The sequence below is a fragment of the Paramormyrops kingsleyae genome, chromosome 6 (assembly GCF_048594095.1).
Source record: "Paramormyrops kingsleyae isolate MSU_618 chromosome 6, PKINGS_0.4, whole genome shotgun sequence".
Taxonomy (NCBI): domain Eukaryota; kingdom Metazoa; phylum Chordata; class Actinopteri; order Osteoglossiformes; family Mormyridae; genus Paramormyrops; species Paramormyrops kingsleyae.
The window spans coordinates 1,971,601-1,995,502 of NC_132802.1; the positions used below are offsets into that span (position 1 = coordinate 1,971,601).

At 45.8% G+C, this 23,902-nt stretch overlaps 1 protein-coding gene across 3 annotated transcripts in view; it reads left to right on the forward strand.

Moving 5' to 3' along the window:
• The window catches only part of casz1 (castor zinc finger 1), a 200,497-nt gene that overhangs the window by 105,827 nt on the left and 70,768 nt on the right, over positions 1–23,902 (forward strand). Inside the window, exon 1 of one of the 3 annotated variants that reach the window (XM_072713360.1) lies at positions 16,601–17,045. The exons of the other annotated variants lie outside the window; for them this stretch is intronic. Coding sequence (XP_072569461.1) covers positions 16,997–17,045 — 49 coding nt within the window. The 5' untranslated portion in view covers positions 16,601–16,996. Of the gene's footprint in view, positions 1–16,600; positions 17,046–23,902 lie in introns of those variants that run through there. 3 annotated transcript variants of the gene reach the window in all.

The following is a 23,902-nucleotide window of genomic DNA, read 5'->3' on the forward strand; positions in this document are numbered from 1 at the left end:
CCCTTCCTTCAGTCAGCCTGGTTTTCCTGTTTCACACGATGGGCTGCAATACAGCGGCCATCAGCTTTACTCGAATAGAACGTTACACTTTAATAAAAAGTGGAAATTAGGGGGGAGTGAGGCTAAAGGGTTAGGCTTAGGGTTAGGCTTAGGGTTAGGTGTTGGTAGGCAGCTGTGAATCCCTGCTCTGGCTGTGTGGAGTCTGCCCGTTCTCCCTGTTGCGTGGGCTTCCTGCAGGCTTCCTCCTGCTACCCAAAAACATTCAGAAAGACTAAATGACATCTCTGTGTGAGCCATTCGATGGGCTGGGAGCCCCATCCCTTGTGCCCTGTGCTACCGTGAACATCACTTCTTCCAGGCAGAGGTGTGCTTTGATTTTAGGACAAGCAGCCTCTTCAGTCAGCTATGACTCTGAGGGTTTTCGATGCATTACAAACCCATCCCTTTTTCATGTACATCCTGGTAGCACCTCTGCGTTCTGCATGCTGGAATATTGACTCTCCGGATAAACGCTGTTAGGACCGTGTATACTATGGGTAGATCCGCTCGCCTCCTAAACCCTGCCCCTGTTACGTGATTTTTGTTTTGTCTCCTCATGACTATGCCGGCGAATAGCAGAAGCCCCAGACACCTCTCTGTCTACTTGTCCTCCTTCCTGCTCATTTTCTCTCTCCTTTTTTCTCCCAGTGTGTCAAAACAAGCAGAGGCAACATGGAAACGGCGGCACTGTGTAAATATTTATGATGTAACATCTCCATGTGAATAGGCATACCCCTGAACCCATCCATCATTCCCGCCAAAATCCAGAAAGAGTTCCTCCCCACCGCTGCTTGATCTGCTGGACACTCAGACGGGGCCTGAGTGCCCCCCCCTACCCCCCCCAAGCCCAAAGTATTTGTTTTTCTTTTGACTTGGGGTGTCCTGCCGTGAGGGTATCTCTTATGCTGTCCCCCCACCAGACTTTTGTTCCCCCAAAACTTCAAAGTCGCCGCAGCCCATTGTCCGTCTGACGCGGCCGCCGGCCTCAAAATGCAGCGACAGAAAAATGCGATGTAGGTCAAATTACAGCGGTTGCGCTTGGGAAAACTGAAATTCTTGCTGCGGTGACGGAGAGTCCTGGTTACCGCCGCGAATTCCCGGGGCTAATGCCTGCCTCTCCCTGTCCCAGCACAATCTGAAGATGATATCACTCTCTCTCAAAAAAAAAACATATTTTTTTGCCTTCCAAAAAAAAGATGAATTAAAATAAGCCTAATTACTGAAAGCAATTCTAACATTCAGAGTAAACAGATTTCATCAGAAAAACTTGCCCGTTCAAGCACAGGTGCATGCTGGGTGTTTTCAGAGAAGAGCCAGCAGTTTCTCCAAAGGGCAGGGACCCTGACGAACGGAGAAGCAAGTGCCAGTGACAGCAGGGCAATTACCACTGGAAAATAAAGGTGATTAGTAAAAGCCCTTTTCTAGGCAGCAATGCATCTGCTCCAGCCAATAGGCCAATAGGCGTTCGATTTAACAGTCAGATACCATCAACAAGTGCTGTTTGAACTTGCTTGATTTTTCATATAATTATGTAATGATGACATGTGGGAACTCCGCCTTTTATTTTTTTCACTAAGTTAAGCAACTAGTTAAAAGTCAAATTAAGTTCTTGGCATTTAAACATCTGTTGTCTCGTCTGTGTGTCTCCTCGAGTGGAAAAAGATGGGTGATCTGGATCCCCTAGCATAAAATGGAACCCCTGCTGTAAATGGCTCTTTACTCCCCTGGATTTGGATCTTTTGTGCCTGAGGTGAGAAGGGGACCTGGTGGTTTGGACCTTACCAAGTATGATGTGGGCACTTTCACTGAAGGTTCCCCATGGTTTAGCAGGTCCATCATGGCTGACATCCGCTAAGATTGTATGGGGGAGTGTGTGCAGACCGGCGCAGTGGCACTGGAGCCGTCATTGTTCAGTCATTAGACCCCTTTTGCCCGCTGTAGTATTGTAGCACCACGCTTAATAAGAAATGCCAGTGATGTACCAGTCAAGGGCTACAGGCCTTCTGTGCAGACTAGCCATGTAGCCTAGCGACCTGCCTTCTGTGCAGACTAGCCATGTAGCCTAGCGACCTGCCTTCTGTGCAGACTAGCCATGTAGCCTAGGGACCAGCCTCCTATGCAGACTAGCCATGTAGCCTAGGGACCGGCCTCCTATTCAGACTAGCCATGTAGCCTAGCGACTGGCCACCTGTGCAGAATAGCCATGTAGCCTAGTGACCTGCGTTCTGTGCAGACTAGCCATGTAGCCTAGGGACCGGCCTCCTATGCAGACTAGCCATGTAGCCTAGGGACCGGCCTCCTATGCAGACTAGCCATGTAGCCTAGCAACTGGCCACCTGTGCAGACTAGCCATGTAGCCTAGCAACCAGCCTCCTGTGCAGACTAGCCATGTAGCCTAGCCGCACGCCTGTCTCCTTTCCTGTCTCCAACATTCAGACTCGTGCCCGTGTCGCTAACGCTAAGCAAATGGGATCTCATTCAGGACAAAAGTTGTGAATCGACACCCAGGTCCCCATTGCCCCCCCCCCTCCCCATCCTGGCCATCGCCCACTGTGAGGTGTATTTGTTTAGCCCCAAAGGAGGAATATGCCTTTGTGTTAATAGTCAATCTATTATATTCATGGTTGTTAAGGGGGTAAGTGTTGCAATTTTGCCTTTAAAGGAGTATTCGCTGTTTTCTGTTGTCTTCTGCCGGCTTTGAACTGTATGTATAGAATGGATGACATTTCTTCATCTTTTTTTTCTCTTTGAGGGACTCCTCTTTTTTTCCGGCCGGATTCCTTGAAGCCTTCCATACCTCCTTCTCCCTTTCCTGCCTCGTTTTTTCCCAGCGAGGAGGAGGGTTTTTTTTCCCTTACTTTTACTCTTTTGTCATCCTAATTGATTGCATTAACCTTTTGAGTATTGAATTTCCCGTGCACCACGCCGTGCACAATGTGGAATATTATCATAATCCCTTCGAGTAAATGGACACACACCAATCAGCAATGCTCCCGGAGAAGCGTGTCTTCCAAAGGGGGGGGGGGGCGCGTCACGCTTCCCGTCGGCCGGGTCTCCGGGCTGGCGCCGGGCTCGCTGAAACTTTCTGAGCTTTTGAGGTGCAGTCATTACTTTGAAACCTGCTTTACAAAAAAAAAATCGAAACCATACAAAAAGATGAGAATATGATACCTGTGACCATGAAGTACTCCTTCACCTTAAGGGCGACACACTTGTGACTGCAAAAAAAAGCAGTGCTTCCCATTAGCACTGGGTGTAATGGGCTCACGGCAGCTATGAATACAGGGATTTTAATCACAAATAATGAATATTTTACACTTTTAAACAATAATGAAAAAGTATAATAGCCTCTGTTTTTAAACTGAGTGTGTGGGTCAGGACTCGTCTTTAATATCTGGGCGGTTCCATCTGTGTTTTGGGCTAGGATACACAATTAAACATTTCCGACATTTCACAAAACTGGAGACCAGTTTAAGGGAATCCTTACTGGGAATTAAATTCCCATCCTTCTCCTGTCTTTCTATTATTGTACAATTAAAACTAGGGTGAATAGTGCAGCAATGAAACTGTGTGAATGAAACATGAGGAATTTGAATTCAAAGACTTCAGATAACACACATTAAAATTACACATTACAATAAAGCACATCGCCCTTAATTAATCTGACTGGACAGAGGCTGATGTGGACCCAGTATGCGGAACATACAACATCATCATCAATGGCTACAGATTCAATGAAAACATACCATAGCGCACAGAGAAGACACAGAGCTGCCTTGTGGTTCTGCAATCCCTTCTGCATGTTAATGGTGTTGCCTGGGCTCCTTACCCATACGTCGCTATTACAGCAATTAGAATGGATTCAGCGACTGATGATCTGTTGCTGGCCCACAAGTTTTCTTCCTCACTTAGCAGTTAACTCAGTTATAATGCTTCGGTGCCTGAGCATCATCGACTGTTTTGCAAACTTAAAAAAAAAAACATATTCAGTTAATTCAGTTGTTCATTAAACCGACTGTATAAGTAAAGTTGACAGGTATATGCACATTGTTTGTATAATATTTTCTGTAACTTTCCACATATATCAACAACATTATACTTACTATTTTTAGGTTTATAGTGTCATACTTGTGTGTGCACTATTTTGTGGGTATTTTGTATGTCATCCAAACCAAGAAGTTACAAACCCTTGAAAATAAAACACATATTCAAATAAACAATAATGTAGTTCATGCCCAAGGAAAGCTTTTCTCATCACGCTGCATATCATCTGTCTGCTCCTCTCTCAGCAACCTAAAGGGAGCCAATCAGCAAGCTTTGCAAATTACAAATGACCGTCTCAGGAAGGACGCTGGGCGTGAATGTCGATACAGGGCACCGGCCATCCGCCCTTGCTGACCGGCCGCCTCTGCTCACCGGCACTCAGCCGCTGTGTCTTTCTAGTAGTTTGAAGAATTAGGGTTCAAATACTGGCTTGAGCAGCAGGATTAGCCTTCGATTTGCTCTACAGTCGCTGGGCTGCGTAATTTGATCTCTTTACCTGCTTCACATTTACCTCTCGTTCCGGAGGAAGGTGTATGTTGATTTGCCTGTAGTCTTCGTGCAGGTTTATGTGCTGCTTGCAGCACCGTGAGTGCACTCTCTGCTAGCCTGGGCTGTCCATCACCACCAGGTTATCACTTCTGGAGAGTCAGGGGTCTTAGTAACATCATACACACGCAGGTCTTTGCATATGCAGTTATCTGTGCATTGTGACTTTTTCTATTTTCCCTAAGAGTCCTTAGTCTATCAGAGTTGCTGGGATTGCTGGCCAATACGGGTATGTTTGGGTCACAGACAGAGAGGATAGACAATATGGGATGGGGGGGGGGGGGGGTTGGGGTGAGAGAGTAAGATAAAACTGGCCAGGGCAGGTTAATCATCAAGTACTTTTAAAAACTCAACAAGAATCAGAGTATGAAAGTAATTATTATAGTAAAAGTGTCAATGATGGGCACGGAGTATCGATCTCGATGGCGGCACTGTGTGGAAGTGTGAGTGATGTAGGTGACCCCGCACCATCATGTATTCTCACCAAAAACAGAGCATTCGCGTCAGGCACAACACGCACTAGGTTTGGATGATTCGGGACAAACGTGGCAGCCTTGTCTGGGCCTGTGCCGGACCCCCCACCCCCACCTCACAACCCCACCTCACCCCCCCCCCCCCCCCCCCATTGTCCCTTGCACACCCTGGCGGCTTATTGACAGAGTTTTAGCTGAATTTCAGAAGCAAACAAAAGAGCGGCCGTTTCACAGCGCTGTCCCAGACCCAGACACCTGACTCTCCTGACAGATGCTTTTGTATTTCTGGGGGGGGGTTATTTATCACTACCCCAAGCTTGGGGGGTAGAAAAAAAGGCCTAAACAAGACTTTTCAGTTCTAAACAGAATAGTAAACATCAGAACAAAGGCGTTAAATTAATTGATTGTTGAGCAACAGACAGGGAATGGCGTTATCATGTTTCCGTGGTAACAAAAAATGTATTGTCTTCTTGTTCAGATGAATTGAAGCAAAACACCCTTTAATTCATATCAGCTCTAATATATATTTATTCATTGAGGAGAGGGGAAAAAAATCGATGAAAAGGGGCTTTTTCTGTGCAGGCCCATGCAGTTTGTAATCAATAATTATTTTAAGCAGCAACACACTGAATCTTTTTTGAAACCACACCCAGGGTGGAGAAGGGCATTTTACAGCATATTTCTGTGTTTTTAATTCTGGTAAGCAACACAAAGAGCAGAAAGAGAGAACTCCCTTGGCTGGTATTTACAACTTTTATGGGTAATTATTTGGCTGGGTGGCAGTACAGCATTTTTTTTTTTTTATTGACATTCGTCATGCGTGACAGAGCGATGGAGCGGAGATGCAGGTCAAGGTCGTAGAGGGAAAAAAAATGAAATAAAGCAAGCTCATGCAGCAAGGAAAAACAAAGCGTGTCCCTGCCAGTCGTGCGGCCGTGGGCGCTGCACGTGGGCGCTGCACGTCCGTTTGAGGAAAGGCCTGTCTTTCGGGGAACGTCGTCATTGTTATTTTACAGAATATCTGGTGCCAGTTACATCTTCTGCTTCTGCTGGATGGTTTATAGAGAAATTCAGGTTAAGTGCTTTGCTCTTAACAGCAGCTCTCAGTTCATGTCTGTTACACCAGTGTGTGTGTGTGTGTGTGTGTGTGTGTGTGTGGATTATGTTCTCCACAATGTAATAAAATGTAATTAAAAACCTGTTATTTTGACATTGTGGGGACCCCGTCTGGTCCCAAGCCGGCCTCCCTGACTTGAGAGAGCTAGGCTGGGGTATCACAATGATTTTCTGAGGGGATGCAGTAGCCTGAAGCCCAGGTGACCCAGTGGAGTGGGAGGCTGGGGCCTGGCGGTGTCAGAGAGCTCTGTGGGGGAAAAAAACAATGAGAACATGGGGAAGTTTCGAAGGCCTAAGTACATTAAGGCAGCCTGATTCATTATGGACCAGGTGACAGGCACTTTCCACATTAATATCTATTATGAGGTGGTCAGCTCTGTATTGGTTCTCGTACATTCATCCATGCAGTCGCGTGTGCTACAGCAGTGGGAGGGCCAGCCACAACAATGTCTGTTAGCCTTGTGTCTGTTAGCCCCATGTCTGTTAACCTGATGTCTATTAGGCCTATGTCTGTTAACCCTGTGTCTGTTAGCCTGATGTCTGTTACCCTGATGTCTGTTAACCCTGTGTCTGTTAGCCTGATGTCTGTTAGCCTGATGTCTGTTAACCCTGTGTCTGTTAGCCTGATGTCTGTTAACCCTGTGTCTGTTAGCCTGATGTCTGTTAACCCTGTGTCTGTTAGCCTGATGTCTGTTAGCCTGATGTCTGTTACCCTGATGTCTGTTAGCCTGATGTCTGTTAACCCTGTGTCTGTTAGCCTGATGTCTGTTAGCCTGATGTCTGTTAACCCTGTGTCTGTTAGCCTGATGTCTGTTAACCCTGTGTCTGTTAGCCTGATGTCTGTTAACCCTGTGTCTGTTAGCCTGATGTCTGTTAACCCTGTGTCTGTTAGCCTGATGTCTGTTAGCCTGATGTCTGTTAACCCTGTGTCTGTTAGCCTGATGTCTGTTAACCCTGTGTCTGTTAGCCTGATGTCTGTTAACCCTGTGTCTGTTAGCCTGATGTCTGTTAGCCTGATGTCTGTTACCCTGATGTCTGTTAGCCTGATGTCTGTTAACCCTGTGTCTGTTAGCCTGATGTCTGTTAGCCTGATGTCTGTTACCCTGATGTCTGTTAACCCTGATGTCTGTTAGCCTGATGTCTGTTACCCTGATGTCTGTTAACCCTGATGTCTGTTAGCCTGATGTCTGTTAACCCTGATGTCTGTTAGCCTGATGTCTGTTAGCCTGATGTCTGTTAACCCTGATGTCTGTTAGCCTGATGTCTGTCAGCCTGATGTCTTTTATCCTGATATTTATTAGCGCTCCACAGCAATGGGAACCCTTCCTCTGTTTGTATTTATTCAAACAAGGCTGGCTGCTTGGTGTCATGCTTCCTGCCAGGCCTCACCAGGAACCTCCCAGTGAAGAGAGAGCAGGCAGAGGAGCACCTGGACTTTAAAATAGTTCAAAGGCCAAGCTGGTAAACCTGCCCTATTCACTGCTTCCCCTCTGATGTGACCCCCGGTTCTGTGGACAGAGACAGAAACAATCGTCATAAATCGAATCTGTTCACCACAAACTATTACCAATGGTCACTTGGCACTGTGGTCTCCCAGAAAGCATGAGTGAGGGATAACTGGCAGCTTTGTTTGGAACTGTACCCCCCCCCCCTTTGAGAAGCGGTAGCACCACACTAGACGGGGCAAGGCCTCAGCCCCTCCCCCATGCCTGACCAGGTCTGCCGTGTGATTCAGCTCCTGACTGTTTGCTCTGTCCAGCACTTCCCCCCCCCACCACAAATGGGAGATTAGCCCCTAGGGCTTTGGGTTTTTACGGTGGACAGAAGGCTTGGGGGTGCTTCTGCACGTGGCCTTCACTCGGGGTGGGGGGACGTTCCTTTTGGTGCAGTGACCGAGTCCCCTTCACACTGTCATCTGCCTGTAAATTTTCTGCTGTCCTTGCTATTCACCCAATTACACCAAAAGAGCTTTACTCTCTCTCTCCCTCCCTCTCTCTCTCTGGCAGGTTCGTTTATTTATTTATTAATTTAGCCTTACAGGGGAGCACAGAGCATCCTTGTCTGCCTTTTCCAAAGGGCCACAATTCGCTCTGGCTGATTTAACCACCCCCTACCCCGTTCAGGATCTGATGGATGGCCATGACCTTTGCCCTCTGTGACGCTGGGGCGTGGCACGCAGGAGGTGGGGTTTTAAATAATTCATCAATGGTATGCTACGGCAGTGCCAGTGTCGCTTGGGGGTTTCCGCACGGCAGGTGGCACGTGTTGCTGTCTGCGCTCGGCCTGTCACCGTCGTCCAGAGTCTCTTGCCGCTCGCCATTTGCGTTCTGGTGCTTGGCTATACACACTACAGAAAAGGCACTTTGTGGCTTGCAGGCATCGTGGTATGTCGATGGCGCTGTGGATGGTGGGGTATTTTATGCAGTGTGTAATGACAGATGTAGGACACGATGTAAGGTATATTATGGGATGTTTTGAGGCATATATATCGTAGAACAATTACTTAGTAGGTGCCATAGGTGTCATTTTGTACCGATGTTTTGTACGAAATTATACTGCACTGTATTTGTAATGTACTGTATATGATGGATCACATGCCATGACACGTGTTGCATGTTACATATATGTTGTAGGATTTGGGCTCCGAGGAACAAAAGCTCACGCCATTATGACGGGCGCAGATGGCCAAGGGTGCTGGCACAGTGTCAGACGTAAAGGAGATACCATCCAATGACAGGACGGACAATGGCCAGACGTTGCTGTTGTTACCATCCTTATTATTATTGTTGCCGTTTCTCACCTAAGCCTGGAATCAGACTCCTCCGTTTGCCAGTTTGGAGAGGCCCCCGTCCTAAGCCAAACCCTCGTCCTGTGTTGGGGGGGCTGCCTCCCCCAAGCCAAGGCTCACTTAGCACAAGAGCAAAAAAAGCCTTATGTCGCTAAGGAGCATCAATGGCGGTTCCCTGCATCTCTCCCAGTGATGTGCCTTCCCCACCCCCCCAGCCCCGACGGTAATCCACTCTGTCCCTCAATGTCTGCTTCAGTCATGTACTACGTCTAATAGTTGGTTTAGAAGCAAGTGTGTCGCCTGCGGGAGAGAACTCTATTACCTCTTTAAGGAGGCTCGCTGTTATTGGCTCAGCTGCCACATTAACTGGTCCCTTTAAACATGCTGTAAAGGCTCCTTCTCACGCTCAGATCTGCACTGGACTGCATGTGACCCAGAACTTTGAAGATAATGAAAACTGAATCTTTTTTTTTAAGTTGTCACCGTGCACTCTGGGCTGTGCAAGACCCGATTGGCCGGTCGCTACTTTTGTGACGACGGCCAGTGTTTGTCATGACGACTGTTGCATGACGACAGCAGGAAACTTTTAATGTGAGTTGCGGACAGGGTTACGGGAATGAGGCGTTTATGCATGCTGTTATTTTTAAACCAAAGAAATCATTCCGTATAGACGTTTATATGGGCTGTGCATTTATTTTTGTTTAGTTTTCGATCGCTCAGCTCTCTCTGCCTTTACTCTCACCTTGCCGTGTGCCGGCCTTGTTTCGTGTGTCTTCCTCGTTGAGGAGGAGGAGGCACCGTGAGGAAGGACGGCCGATGACTCAAGGCATTGTGAAAATGCCGGTGAGTTAAGGTGCCGGTTCTTGCGCAGTAAGGAGACTCCACCAAAGAATGCCGGGATGCAAGTTGGTTCCCAGCTCACCACCCGGGCAGAAATGAGCCAGGAGTGGAGGGAGGCGGGATCGCAGAATGCTGAGGTGCTTCTGCAGGGACACTGACACATCAGAAAGCGCAGCACTCTGCCTGTTTATGACGGCAGATGTTTCAGCTAATTCAGCTTAACTGCCGTATCCAAAGGTACAGCAGTCAGTCTCCTCTTGTGGCACAGATGGCTGTTTAGAGAGCCTAATAATATACAAGAAAGACTGATGAGCTCGGGTGTCACAGAGACAGGGACTCCTCAAACCGGTAGTACGGGGGTTCTAGGCCCTTCACAATGGGGATGCTGGTTGGAGGTCAGGGGCTGCTACCGTCGGTTGTGGGGCAGCCAGCGAGACTGGGAAGGAGGCGCGGAGGCCAAATGACGGCATCTGCCCGCGCACTCCCAGCTGCCCTGAGCTGGTACTTCCCCGTGCGGCGCACGCCATCTGCATTTTGCTGTTAACACGCCTGCACATCCAGGGGCGCATTAGCGGAAAATCCCCAGCTTTTTTTTTTGCACCTCCCCACCCTCCCCCACTCACCATGCTTCAACCGGTTGACAAATATCAGATTTGTCTCTGAAAATTAGCTCCATCCATTTCTCCTTCCATATGACACACAAAAAAGATTATCTTTAATACCCAGCCAGCTTGAGTATGGAAAAAAGCAGATTAAAGTTTCAGTTTAGTCATATTTACCCAGCCTCTTTTGTACACGCTGGGCCAGGCCAGGACGGCACTTCAGGATATGCCTTTCCCAGCCCAACACCCCCCAAAGCTTAAAAAAAAAGCAGACGTTTGTCCAGGAACAATTAAAAGCAATAGCGATCCAATTCATCATTATGCGAGGCGACGTGTGAAGAGCCGCTCTTTCTGCGCAGCGCCGTTTAAACAAACAGCTAAAGAGCCCTAAGTGAACGTGGGCAGCAGGTGCCCTTTCAGGCTCCGCTTTGTAGTGCTGGAGGCCGCTGCGCTGTTGTCTTAGCGGCCTTTGGGCTACGGGGCGAGGGGGTCGGTGGGAAATGGACCTGCTGGGTGACCCCCGGACCTCGGTGCTGGTCCATTGTGATGGCACTGGCCTGCCGGTACAACCCAAGCAGATCGGTGTGGAAGGAGTTTGTCCAGGAATGCTTATGGGAGACAGAGGACGAGAGCTGCAGACTGACTGATAGGGTTCAGAATGTACGGTAGAAGAGAATATCCCTTTATTGGCTTTTATATAGTCATGCCTGTTCAATGACCCATGAGGAAAATGATGCTCCTTCATGTATTGTTTTGCCATATTTTTGGAGAATTTCATACTATTGTAGGAAAAAAAAGGTTCTCTGTGGGTCATGGAGAGTGGCCGGAATCCTTCTCCGGTCGGCCGCCGTGCTGCATTTGTCATGGTTAGCAAACGCCGGGGGGAATTCTCGAAGGCAGCGCAGTCTTCCGCTGAGTCACAGCGCAGTCCGCTCGTGTTTGAGGGCCGCCGTCACCCACCACAACCCCACCCGCTGTAACGCTGGTGTGCCCCCAGGGGTGGGCGGCCGGTCTCCTGGATGCTGGAGCTCGTAAATGAAATTAAGGTGTCAATTAGACAATTAAGCGCTGAGAGCGGGAGGGCAGGCGTTTGGAGGCGGAGAGCACCTTGGCTGGAGCAGTTTCCTCTGCCCCTGGCGCACGTCATCACTGGCCCAGATAGGCCGCGCCGCCCCATCCTCTCTAATTCCATTTTCCACTGGATATCTTTTTTTGATCAATGCTTCCCTTTCGGAGCTTGTTTTTCGGATGCGAAGAGACCCCTTTTTTTTCCTCTCTCCCCAATTTAGCTTTGGAGAATTTTATAATTTAGTAATTAAAATCTTTGATAGGCTTTTGAAATTGCAGCTAATTGAATTTAATGGGAAGATGAATTTCAATTTTATTTGATTACCAGGACCCCTGGCATAGGTATTTATGGAAAAAACTGTACTAAAATATGCTGTGTGGGCTTAGATGGCATAATAAAATTAAGGATAATCGGATTTCTCCGTCATGAATTTCACTCTAATTTCACTATAATTTTCCATTAGATAGCTGGTTTACAAATATTTGCTCATCTGCGATAGGGAAGGGCTATCTGTCTGAAATGATTATGGAAAGAGCCCTCAGAAAACTCTGCTTTTTCTCCCCGTCTTTAAAAAAGTGGATTGGGATTCAAATTAGCAGAATATTATTATCAGTGTCTGCGAAATGCCTAAAATATGACAGTGAACGGGCCTTTATGAAAGCGTCCCAGTGAAATAATACTTTAGCTCAGACGATGACACAAAAGATATCTCTCAGTTAAGCATTTTTATTTCGGTGAAACGCGCCAGTCACGTGTTTTGCGGGGCTGCCTTTCCTCATACATCAGAAGAGGCAGCGTCGCGCGCGGTCCTGGTCGTGTATAAATGAAGACAGCTGTGTTTTCACACAAACAGGATGAAATGATTTGGCAGAATGTTGCTGAGGATGATTATTAAACCATTTTACAGTCTTTTAAGGGGACAGCTGGGTGTTTGAATAGCAGGTAGTGTGGCACGTTCAATATAATACACAGCAACCTCGCTGATGAAAAATAAATATATAATGATGTTCAAACAGAGCTCGCAGAGAATAAGATCCCACATCTCAGCTTACCAGACAGAAAAAAAAAAAAAAAAAAAAAACGGGACATATGTTTTAGTCTTGGCCTTTGCACTAGACTAAAAGTTATGTTCAAAAAGTCACAAAATACAAAGATATCTAAACAAGCAACTGGAGCGAGAGAAAATGAGAAAGAAATCTTTACAAGCCTGCCCACAAAATAAAAGAGATATTTACTAGTAATTAATTCAGTCTGCCTGGTCCAGCTCTGTTAGTAAATCACAACTGCTCTGCTATCCTCTGCCAGGACCACATACCCCCCCCCCCCACCCCGCCTACAGTCTCTGCCCCACCACTGAAGAAAGAAAGGGGTTCAAACACGATTTAACTCTCAGCAAAAGGTCAGATTTCCCCACTCCGTTTGTCTCCCTGGGGCCTGCCGGCACAAAAGCCGCCCCATTCCTGTCTCTCTTGCTCCCCCCCCCCTCCACCGACCCTCCCCGCATTGTCCCATCGATGCAGGGAGTCTGTGGAGGCTGTGGCCTCAGAGCAGCATAGCCTGGGGTATGCGGTCAAGGGGAGGGGGGGGGCACAGAAGCCCTTTAACTGGTGTGCCCCCACCATGTCAGCCCATCCCCCCCCCCAAGCCCACCACGGCCCCCCAAACAGAAAACTCCCACTGATCTGTCACCTCTACCTCACAGGCCACGAGCGTCGTGGGACTCGCCTTGGAAATAAATTGCTTTTCTGAAAAATGCGATGATCATAAACTGCCGCTTCTCACTCTGCAGTCCGATGGTGGTGTGTTTTTGCAAACATTGTCAGTGTTTTCAGTGAGAATAATAATAGTAATAATAATAAACAGTAATTACTGACCCCTTATAAGAAAAACAACGGAGTAATAGGCATGGAAGAGGAATCGTTAGGCCCAAACTGCACAAGTGAACACATATTCATTATGCAATTATTATTATATTTTACTTGGGTTCTTCTCGCCATTCTTTTTTTCCACATGGGACTGTAAACCTGCTGTATTCCTGACTTCCACATTCCAGAATGTAAAAAGGTTTCTAGCTAAGGTCCAGTCACTGAACAATGGCGGCTTTAAAGCTCAGAGCACCTAGAGAAGGTACCATTCAGCAAGATGACACATTTAAGTTTGTCAGACCTGCTTTTTACAAAAATAAGAATAACACACAGAGGTGAACCCTCAAAATACAGAAACACACTAAAAACATTTATAAATGATCAATTCCTTTTCAGACTTTTTGGTTACAATCCACTGTTTTAGTTTTCGATTTATTTAGTTATATGTTTGTTATGTACTGACAATAAAGGTATTTAACTTGAGAGCATCACAGGCAGTGTCTTGCTTTCTGAGATAAACAGTAGTTATACAAACTGCTTCCATACAGGAGTTGCTGATCCGATCCACAACGTCTATCTGTTTATTCACTTTGTCACATTCCGTTTGGTTTGTCCCTTAGAGCCCTTATACAGTAAACATCCTCAACTGAGGTACAAAGGTCAACTAATACATTAGTCATTTTAACACCCTCAAATTGCAGTTTATATTTCACTGTCCGTATTTAAAAATTTGCCAAATAAAAGTGCAGAAAAAAGTTCTGTGAAGTTTACTGCTGTGAAACAGTTTTTTTTTATGTAATTAGGCTTAATTAAGCAAATATATGTATGCATTAAATACAGCAGGTCTGTATTCAAAGAGTTTATGGCCCTTTACGTCAGAAAATACACACAGCCTTTTTAATGTAATGTGACATGAAACCCAGAGTATTGTGCAGCTGGTTGTTTGAGACAGGGTGTGGCAATGATAGGTGTCTCAATATTTGTCATAATCATCTCTGGATAGCTTTATTGTGTTCTGAACGTCTTTTAAAGTTCACAGTATTTTGTGTATTTTTTCAGATGTCTGATGAGAAACTCCGTCGTATCAGTATCAAAAGAAATGGTGACCTGGAGGAAGGGCTTGTTTGATGTGTGTACCACTTTAGGGTGAGCAGGCACGCGGGCGCGTGCACACACACACACACACGCAAAGTAACTTTTATGACAGGTAAGGTGGCGGACTTTGATACGAGACGTTTTAAAAGCACTCCCTTTTTTCTTCAAGTACTGTATCAAAAAGGAGGGGTCGTTTTCCCATTGTTCAAACATGAGTCATAGTCATAATTACTAAATCAACCAAAACCTGTTTTTATGCTTTTATGTTGTCCTTGGTGTTAGCAGACAGGAACTGAAGTATTGACTCACAACGCATTCATAACGTCCGAAAACATGCGTTTCCCTTTTTTAAAAATTCGACGAAGCTGAGCTCCTGCGACGCAGAACTTCGGGCAGTTTAAACGACATTTTAATAATTAATGTAAATAAATGCAATTTGGGGACCGCAATATTTACCTCAATGCGCCCACTCCTCCTCCGCCCCCCCCCCCCCTCCCGCCTAGCGCGCGCGCGCGCGCGCGGAGAATGACAAAAGTTTTTATCGCGCGCCATCGTGCGCGCGCCGGGCCAGAAGCGCGTTTGTAGAAATAGGTTTATACAAATATCAAAAAAATGTGCCGAAAAGCTCCAGAGGCGCTTTGCATGCCAGTACGGAAGAAACTGCCAGGCAAATAAGGGGTTTGTCTTATAAAGTATTCATTGTCACCTGGTAACGGCTGCCGTTTATCATTTCACCTGAAATTACAATGGAAACCGATACCTTATCAGAAAGAGAGAGGAATAGACAGCGAGAGGGAGAGGCAGGCAGCTCGGAGGAGTGGAGAGAGGGATAGACAGCGAGGGGGGAGAGGTAGGCACCTCGGAGGGGGGATAAAACGACACGGACATGTATATTAGCGGGCAAGTGTGTGTGCGCGCGCGTGTGTGTGTGCCAGGGCGCCTGTTTTCCCTAGACAGGCCAATGGGTTTTTTTTTCTTTCTTTCCCTTTTTTCTGCAACCAAATGTTCCAGGATAAGATTACTAATAAGATGTGTGTCTGGTTTCTGATCAATACCCCCTGCCCTTCCTTAACGAAAAGCAGCGTAATTTTTAAAAGGTAGGCACTGCCCAACCAAAGTACTCTAAAAATTATAATAAGGGTCTTCAGGCCTTCTTATGATTGCCTTCCTTCCGCGTTTCTCCCTTGTAGTAAACATCCCTTCTTATATGAAGAAATGCATAAATATGTAATGAAAAGAATCTCAACTTCCCTTATCTCTGGGAGATTTTGGAAGTTCTAATTTAAGATCCATATTAAAATACACATTAATTATGTTGCGCCGTCCCCTTGAGAAATATATTAATTTAGAAGATTTTAAAAAGTTGTTGGGTCTAGGAAGTAGCCTGTCCTTGTTGTTTTTGCATAAACCTCAGTTACTATGAGGCTATATGGAATTGTCCTGGTTTTCACAGATTTATTTTAAACCAAAATTGGATAAATCACAAACCTATTGAACTTTAAATGTTGTTTGATGACATTATATCTGCTTACAAACAGACTTTAAGTTTGGCTTTTATTAAAAATAGCTTTTAACAATGTTTAAGTGGTAAGTCATCGATTTTAAATTAACATCAGTAACAGATTTTATTTATTACTGATTCCAGAGCTTCAGACTTTATCAATGTTTTCCTCTTAAGGGAAATAATTTGTATTGCTCTGTATGTACTTTTGTCTGAATATATTGTTCAGTTGCTGTAATAATTTAATGATTTGCACAGGTCCGTTTCGGATGTAATAGTTATATATATATACACAGACACACACACACACACACACATACACATATAAGTCCTAATAGTATTAGGCATAAGTCCTCCTGTCCACTGTTGCCCTTCCTTTGCTGGATCACGTTATACCCACTGTTAGTTCAGCCCCCAGATCTTTTTTTTTTCTTCAGTCCAGTTTTTGTTGTTCACCCTTTTTTCATTTTAATAGAGCAGCCAAAGGCTCCACCTCATATGAGCTGAAAGGCTAGTAGACCACAGAGAGAGAGAGAGAGAGAGAGAGAGAGGGAGGGAGGGAGCGAAAGAGAGAGGGAGGCCGGCCCACCAAGGGGAGGGGAAAAAAGTCTGCCCTGAGCTCTTGCTCTTCTGTAATTTCCTATCTGTCTATTCAGACAACATCGCCAACACAGGCGTGTGTATGTGAGTGAACCAGAGAGAGAGGGAGAGAGAGAGAAAGAGAGAGAGAGACAGCAAGAGCAAGCAAGTGAGCAAGCTAGGGGGAGTCTCCGTATTTTTTCACCTACACCCCCCAGTCAAAACCACAGAAGGAGGGGCCAAACCCCAACTGCCAATCAAATCCTCCTGTGGCAGCCGGCATTATCTCTACTACAAACTATTGACAGATTACATGTCAAGGAGTTTAGTACATTATTGAAGGAAGGTGTTTTTTTCCCTAGTCATTTTATATTTTGTTTTTTAGTTTACCACAACTCAACTTACTTCTAATGATTTTTTAACAGAGTTGAGTTGTATTATGAAAGTTACATGTCTGAGAGGATTTAACTTCGAATTCCCTGAACATGGTAAGTACTTTTCTTTCTACTCTAAACATTTGTGACACTTTCGTTCATTTTGGGTGTTCATCAAGGCCTCCGCGTTCGGTGACTTTATGCCCTGGGACTACAAGATTTGTCCGTGCTGATCGGCTTGTGCTGAGAGACACCTATATTTATCAGCCTGAAACAGCACCAGAGGAGAACGGCAACATTAAGTATGACCATCTAGTCGTTCATAGCTCCCGTCACACTGCACCTACCGTACACAGAAAGAGAGTAAAAGTTCACTAACCTAGTTTCATTTTCTCCTCAAAGAAAGAGTTTGATTTCTGTGAACTAAAACGAACTGGCAAACTTACGGACAGGGCATTTAAGCTATAGTGGAGCGAATCAAAATCATATTTGGGTTTTTTAAATTATTAATTATGATACTGCCTCTTGTTCTCATTTTAGGCCTCTCTGTGTGTTTTTTTTTGTTGAATGAGTCCGTCTGGACAAGGTTTTGTCAGTGTACTGAATGTTGTTAATAGGCTGATAGGAACGGAGGTATGAGTTTGTGTTTGTAGGTATGTGAGCTGTCATTAGGATACCGAGAATGGCCTAAGGCTTTGTTGCCAAGGGGATATGGCAAACATTGAGTCTTTTTTTTCTGGCATGACATATATATAAAGGTATACTGAACAAGTGGTTGAACATATTATGCTATTTCATAATTTCTTTAAGTTATGCAAACATGCATAACAGTCATGCACCACGCAACAACAAGTTGTAGAAATATAATTGTTGCGTGCTAAGAAAAGTGTGTTTGTGTTTTGTGTGTGTGCCATTGAATGTACCCACACAGCATTAAAATAAACAAATATGTGATCTGTTTTTTTTTTTGTTATAGAGACTTATTTTCCTGTAGTCTTTCTGCAGTTTACAGCTCGATTCTCCTAATGCGTGTATCCGGCCGTGGGGTATTTTTGTGCTGTGATTACCCTCAAACCCCAGTTTCAATACTGCAGCGGTGAGCAGCCGAATAAAGCCGGGCTCTGTTTGACTTCGGCACCTCTTCCTCATCTTCATTTCAGTTTTTTTTTTACCTTCTGATAAGATGAGCCTGTGTAACATTCAAATTGAATATGCTGTTCCTGTTTTTCCGTATTAGCCATTTTGCTCGTGGTGCGTGTTCATGTGTGTGTACGTGCATTTGAGGCTGTGTGTTTGTGTTTTCAGTAATAGAATTTAATTTCAACGCTTCTTTGAAAAACTAATATCGCAGTATTAGTCAAGTGGGGGGCAACATATTGTCACTGTTTCTGAACAATGCTGATCCATATTGCTCATGAACATTTTTTATAAATTGCTAACGATAAGTATAAAGTATAATTATATATTTATATATATATATATATATATATAACCCATGTGTACATATATGTGTGTGTGTGTATATATATCAAATTTTGTCACCAGCAATTAACAGAACAAAGCTGCAATGTAAATCCAAAAAGAAAAAGTTTTTCATCTGAAGGTTAACAACACTTTATGCTTAGATTTCCTGAAATTTCTCTCTGAGTTCTGTGTTGCCCGTCAGCCACAGCTGCCATATGGTATAAAAATGAGATTTAATTGCGTACAGTAATATTATTGATCGGTCCTCACATTTTAAGCAGCCGTCTGAAGAGAAGCTGAGGTGGGTTTTGTGCTTGATTTTTTTCAGACGGTCCAGTCTGTGCCGCTCTTCCTCGGTGACTCTGGCCATTGAGTGTTTGTTCATTTCATGCAGTCAGTCAGTCTGCCTGATAGTCCTATGCTTATGTTTTGTCAGGGGGTACAAGAATAGTCCAGCAACATTTACGAGATATTTATAAAAAGGATATTAAAATGAAAAGAAAAAAAAAAATATATATATATATGTATATGTATACACACACGCACACATATATATGCCGACTTTCAAATGCTGTAGAAAAATGTAAGAACGGACAAATAATATTGTAGTTTGTCACTTCAAATTAAAAATAAACTAGCAGATTTCTGTTCCTGTTTTAAGATAATGAATAATACCGGACAGTGTTTTAAAATTTTTTTGATTAGCCACAAAATTCTTTGACATAAGAACAAAAGTACACCCTCCCCCCCATAAAAAAGCACTCCCAGGTCGTGCCCTGTTTGTTTCAGTGTGTATCTATAAATCGAGCCCCTTACCCTGAGCGCACCCTTGTCTCGGCTGGGCAGCAAACGGTCTCGCTGCCATCCTGCCGCATGGCGAATGGAGTTATTTTATGGGATGTAATAGAGAGCTGTAGTTTTCTCCTTCGGAGAATAGAACTGATTTAGCCCTGGTTCCCCCAAACTGCGTCTGCTGCTCTCAAGCATAACGGAATGAAGTGGGTTGAAGAGACAGTCAGTCCAGGCCTGTAGCCTCCAATAACCTTTATCACAATTTAGCAATAACTGAATCAATTTGATGTCTTAAGCAATAAAAAATTCTGTTGCCGTCCTAATTCTCCAGCTCCTCGGATGACAGTAAATTTACATTTTTTAATTAAACTAGCTGGAATTTTTATGAGGAGGCTGGGTTATGCTAATGGGAATGTTGTGTACTGCAGATTAAGAGAGTTTTGATATAAATTTAGCAGGGAGCCATTATGGAAGGAGAAAAAAATAAAATAAAACTGAAAGCATTGTCTTTAACCCTTTGAATGCTGGTGCCTCCTGAGGGGGTTCAGATGGTGCCAGGGTGGTGATTATTATCCCCATCTCAGAAGAGGACCATCATTTGTGTCACAATGTATAATTTATACCTGTTCTATAATTTTCAAGGGGACAGATCCCCTCTTCCTTTCTAAAAATATTGCTGTATATAGGAAAACTAAATGTTGCAATTTTTTTTTAAGTACATTGAGAATTTTGGGTGTGGGATATCCGGATAGCTTATTACCTCCTCTTGACGTACACACCTGAAAAGAGCAAATATTTTTCTAATAAACGTAAACTAAGTTTAATAAAGGGGTGTTTGTATTTGTATAACGAGCTCAGTGAGCATGCCACAGGAACGTCACGGCACGAGCTTCGGAAAGGTAACAGGGCCATTTTCCCGATTCCCGTTTTCCCATCTGTGCAGGGATGTGACCAGCGGGTGAGTGTCACCCTGATGGGACGGCCTCATGTTTGCGTGTCATCCTGACCCACGAGCCTGTTTCGCGTTACGGCCTCGCCGGGCCAAGCAGCCCATCGGTCGCGTGAGCGTGTTATCTCCTCGGCACGGGGAAACAGGCAGCATCGACACAGCTCAGTCCCCATGGTCCGTGACAGCAGAATATCATAATTAACTCCATCGCCTTGGCGTCCCCCCCCCCCCCCCCCAGCAGCCAGTTATGTTTGTCACCTTTGTATGGGAGGCAGATCACTGCTCTACTGGTCTTTGGTACATAGAGTGTATTTAAACATGTTTGATGCTTAAAAAGGGGGGAAAATTGCTGCATGCTTATATGCACGTTTGTCCATCCATCTGGGGGAGTCAGAATGAGGGAGTGATGGCAGGGGTCTATCGGAGTGGGGGTTGTGACGGGGGGCGGAGGGGGGGGAGAGGCATGTGTGCGCTCATCCAGCAGTGCGATCCTAATGAAAACCCCAACACTCCCTATCACCAAAAGAGAGTAATAGCCTAATTAATACTCCGGATTCCGGAATAATGAACAGATTTCACCTCAGGACTTTATTTGTCTTGTTACTAATATCTGCTGGGAATCTGCCTCTTATCATCTCTCTTAATAGCAAAAGTTAAGTGAAATCACATTGAACAATTCGCCGTACTTGTCCGTTGAAGTTGATGCGTAGTTTTTCTTTTTTATTCCATAATATTTAGAAAAACTATTCTGTGTTCATTCTACCCTCATTTTTCTTTTATGCATAAGCGAGCAGTTGGGATTAATTGGAAACATTTCCACTGACACAGCCGTGAACCCACAGACGTGCTCTTTTTTTGGAAAGTGTTTGCAGATCTCTGTTTACAGAATGAGTGAAAAATACATTTTAAACCGTGTCCCCTATCAGCCTCAGCCACTTCTGCGGCATATCCATCCTGTCCTTTTGGCGAAGTTTCGATTTTCTCAGCAAAGTAGGAGATGGACCCCTTTTCTCTTATATGATCTAACATATGAAATTATAATTTCATGCAAAGCAGGAGAGAGAAATAATCTCCTCATGTTGATACGCCATACAAGAGAGAAAAGAGGAATATGAAGAGGCAATTAGCAGAGTGTAAAATGCTTTAGTACGTCTGTCTGCGAGCCAGAGTGCTGGCGGCCCAGAATGAATTTGCATGCTCTGCTTATCGAAGCACACTTATTAGGGAGCCTGAAAGGGAGATTAAGGCAGCACAAAATGTGACGAGTAATCCTTTTATACGCGGGGGGCTTTAAGGTGTGTGTCACCCCTACATGCAGGTTAAGGACAGGGTGGGCCGTGGGTGGGGGGAGGGTGGCCCACCACCTCGCACATGGAAGCAGCCTGTGATTCGGGTATCATGTCAGAGACTGTGCTGGGGGAGGGCAGGTGTGTGCGAGGTGCCTCGGTGGGGGCAGTTCTTATCTTAACAATTAACAGCTTTTGGGGCAGACAGCCGGCTATCAGTGGAGAGGTGAAAAAGGTGATTTGTACTTCCTTGGGGGAAATCTGGATTTTCTTATCTGTGGAAAGAGCTAAGGAGTGGGCCGTAAGCCGAGGAAATGGATCTCCTCGGGTGGTCCGGAACGTTCTGCTCAGCCTCACACCAGCGCTTCAATCAAGCTGTCGCTAGCGCCCCATTGTGCCGCGGCCGCCAATCCGAGAGCACGGTGATACGGGGTATCAATCTCGACATAAAAAAGGGGACCGTGACCCCCCCCCCCCCACCCCGAAATTCCCCATGATAAAGAAGCAGGGCCCCAGCAGCCCTGGCACGACCCCCTTGTTAGCAAGTAAGCAGGCACCAGCAGTCCAGATCCCAAGTTTCCTGACAGGAAATCATTGCTTGCGGAGCCCATTAGCTCGAGGACCTCCCCCCCCCCATCCTTCTGTTTTCTCTGTCCCACCCGGCCCACGATGGTGCCCGTACCCTTCCCTGCCCCCCCAGTAATTGACTGCAAACATGGCCCCCGTGTTCGGAGGGCCTTCCTCACATTCAGCCTTTTTTCACCTGATATTCTTTTCAGTGAGGTCAGTAGCAGGCAGCACCAGCCATAATTACTGTCTCTACATGATAAATTTGAGCCCCAGCTGTTCCATTCTGTCACCAGCAGCAGATTGAGGGGGGGCTTCTGGAGCTGGGCAGTTTTTTGCTGTTTGACTGAATTTTTTTTTTTAACTCTGAAACCTGATAGGATTACATGGACTTAGGGGCACACCTGTTAAGAGGCTGCTAGCAGAGCGAGGGGCTGTCTCCCCGCCAGCCACCGATGCCGCCTCCTTTTTCATTCGCCCCCCTCTTTCTTTCTTCCCGTCCTTTTGGCAGTTACTCTGTGGAGTGATAACGGCCATAAAGCCGCTGCTCGACTCTGCCTTCTTTTGAAGGGAAACTTACTGGGATGTGGTTGGGGGGGGGGGGTGGTTGGTCACTTTGGGATGTCAAAAGTGTCTTCACGTCACACCTGTGAACACACACACACACACACTCCATTCCATGCCATGTAAGCTTCTCCCCAAATGTGGAGCCATTACTGGCTGGGGGAGGGGGGGGGGCATACCACAAATCGACGAAAGTAATCCATTATGGGTCGGACTGGGCCAGGTGGCACCGCTGCCTTGAATCACATTCAGGACAACAAGGGAGCCTTTTGGAAACACAAAGGCACCTTAACACATTTTAAGCGTTGTTGTTGTTTTTTTTTGTGGGAGGGTGGGGCGGGTGTACAGGATCTTTCTGGATATTTGCGCAGTGAGTCAAATTCTACGTAAGCGGCTCGGGGAAGGCGGCACGCGACGCTCCACCGGCGTGTCCTCACACTCGCACGCGCCGCTCCACCGCCGTGTCCTCACACTCGCACGCGGCGCGGCTCACCGTGAATGAAAGCACGGCCGGCTTTCCCGACCCAACAGCCCGGGGGACCTTTCTGAGACGAGCGGGAGCCTCGCCTACATGGGGTGGCCCCCAGTTTCATGGGTTTATTGCCATTTCTGCTGGCGGGTGCCAACACTGGGCTGGTGGAAGCCTTGCCCTAAATGTCAGGTTGTATTTTTAAAGTTTTAGATTTAATTCTCTCTCCAAACTCTCCTCCTTTTCTCATTCCTGTATTTGGAAGAGAAAAAAAAAACAGCTCTGTCCTTAATAACAGCAGGTCTCGGGGTGTTGACTGCGATTTGTCCCACAGCAGCGTCCCTTTCCTTATTTGGTGTGGCCCAGCGACAGCGCTGAGAAGCTCCGCTGTGGAAGGCGCAGGCCTCTCGCTGCACTCCCGACACCTGTCTCCTATTGTGCCGGAATCTTCTATATTTGGCCAGAAGCTGGGCTCTATCAATTGGCCGGGGGGTCACTGTTCTCAGCAGCCCCCCAGCTCTTAGAGAGCACTTCTCCCTGGAAAATGCTTCACAAAAGAGCCATTTATTATAATTTTTTTAACAGACACCTCAGCTGGTGGGGGTAACTGAGGGGGCATGTGACTTCTGTTAGCAATCATTCAAAAATTGTTTCAGACAGAGCCTCTTTGAGGAAAGTTTATACAATTTAAAATATAAAGTCTTTGAAATATAGCACATTGTGTGTGTGTGTGTTTGTGTGCGTGTGTGTATGTGTGTGTGCGAGCATTGAAATGAATGAGCGGTCCCCATAAGGATATGTTTACCCTACATGTGCGCGCGCGCGTGTGTGTGTGTGCCAGTTGTGCGTGAGCGTGTGTTTTTCCACAATACAAAGTGAT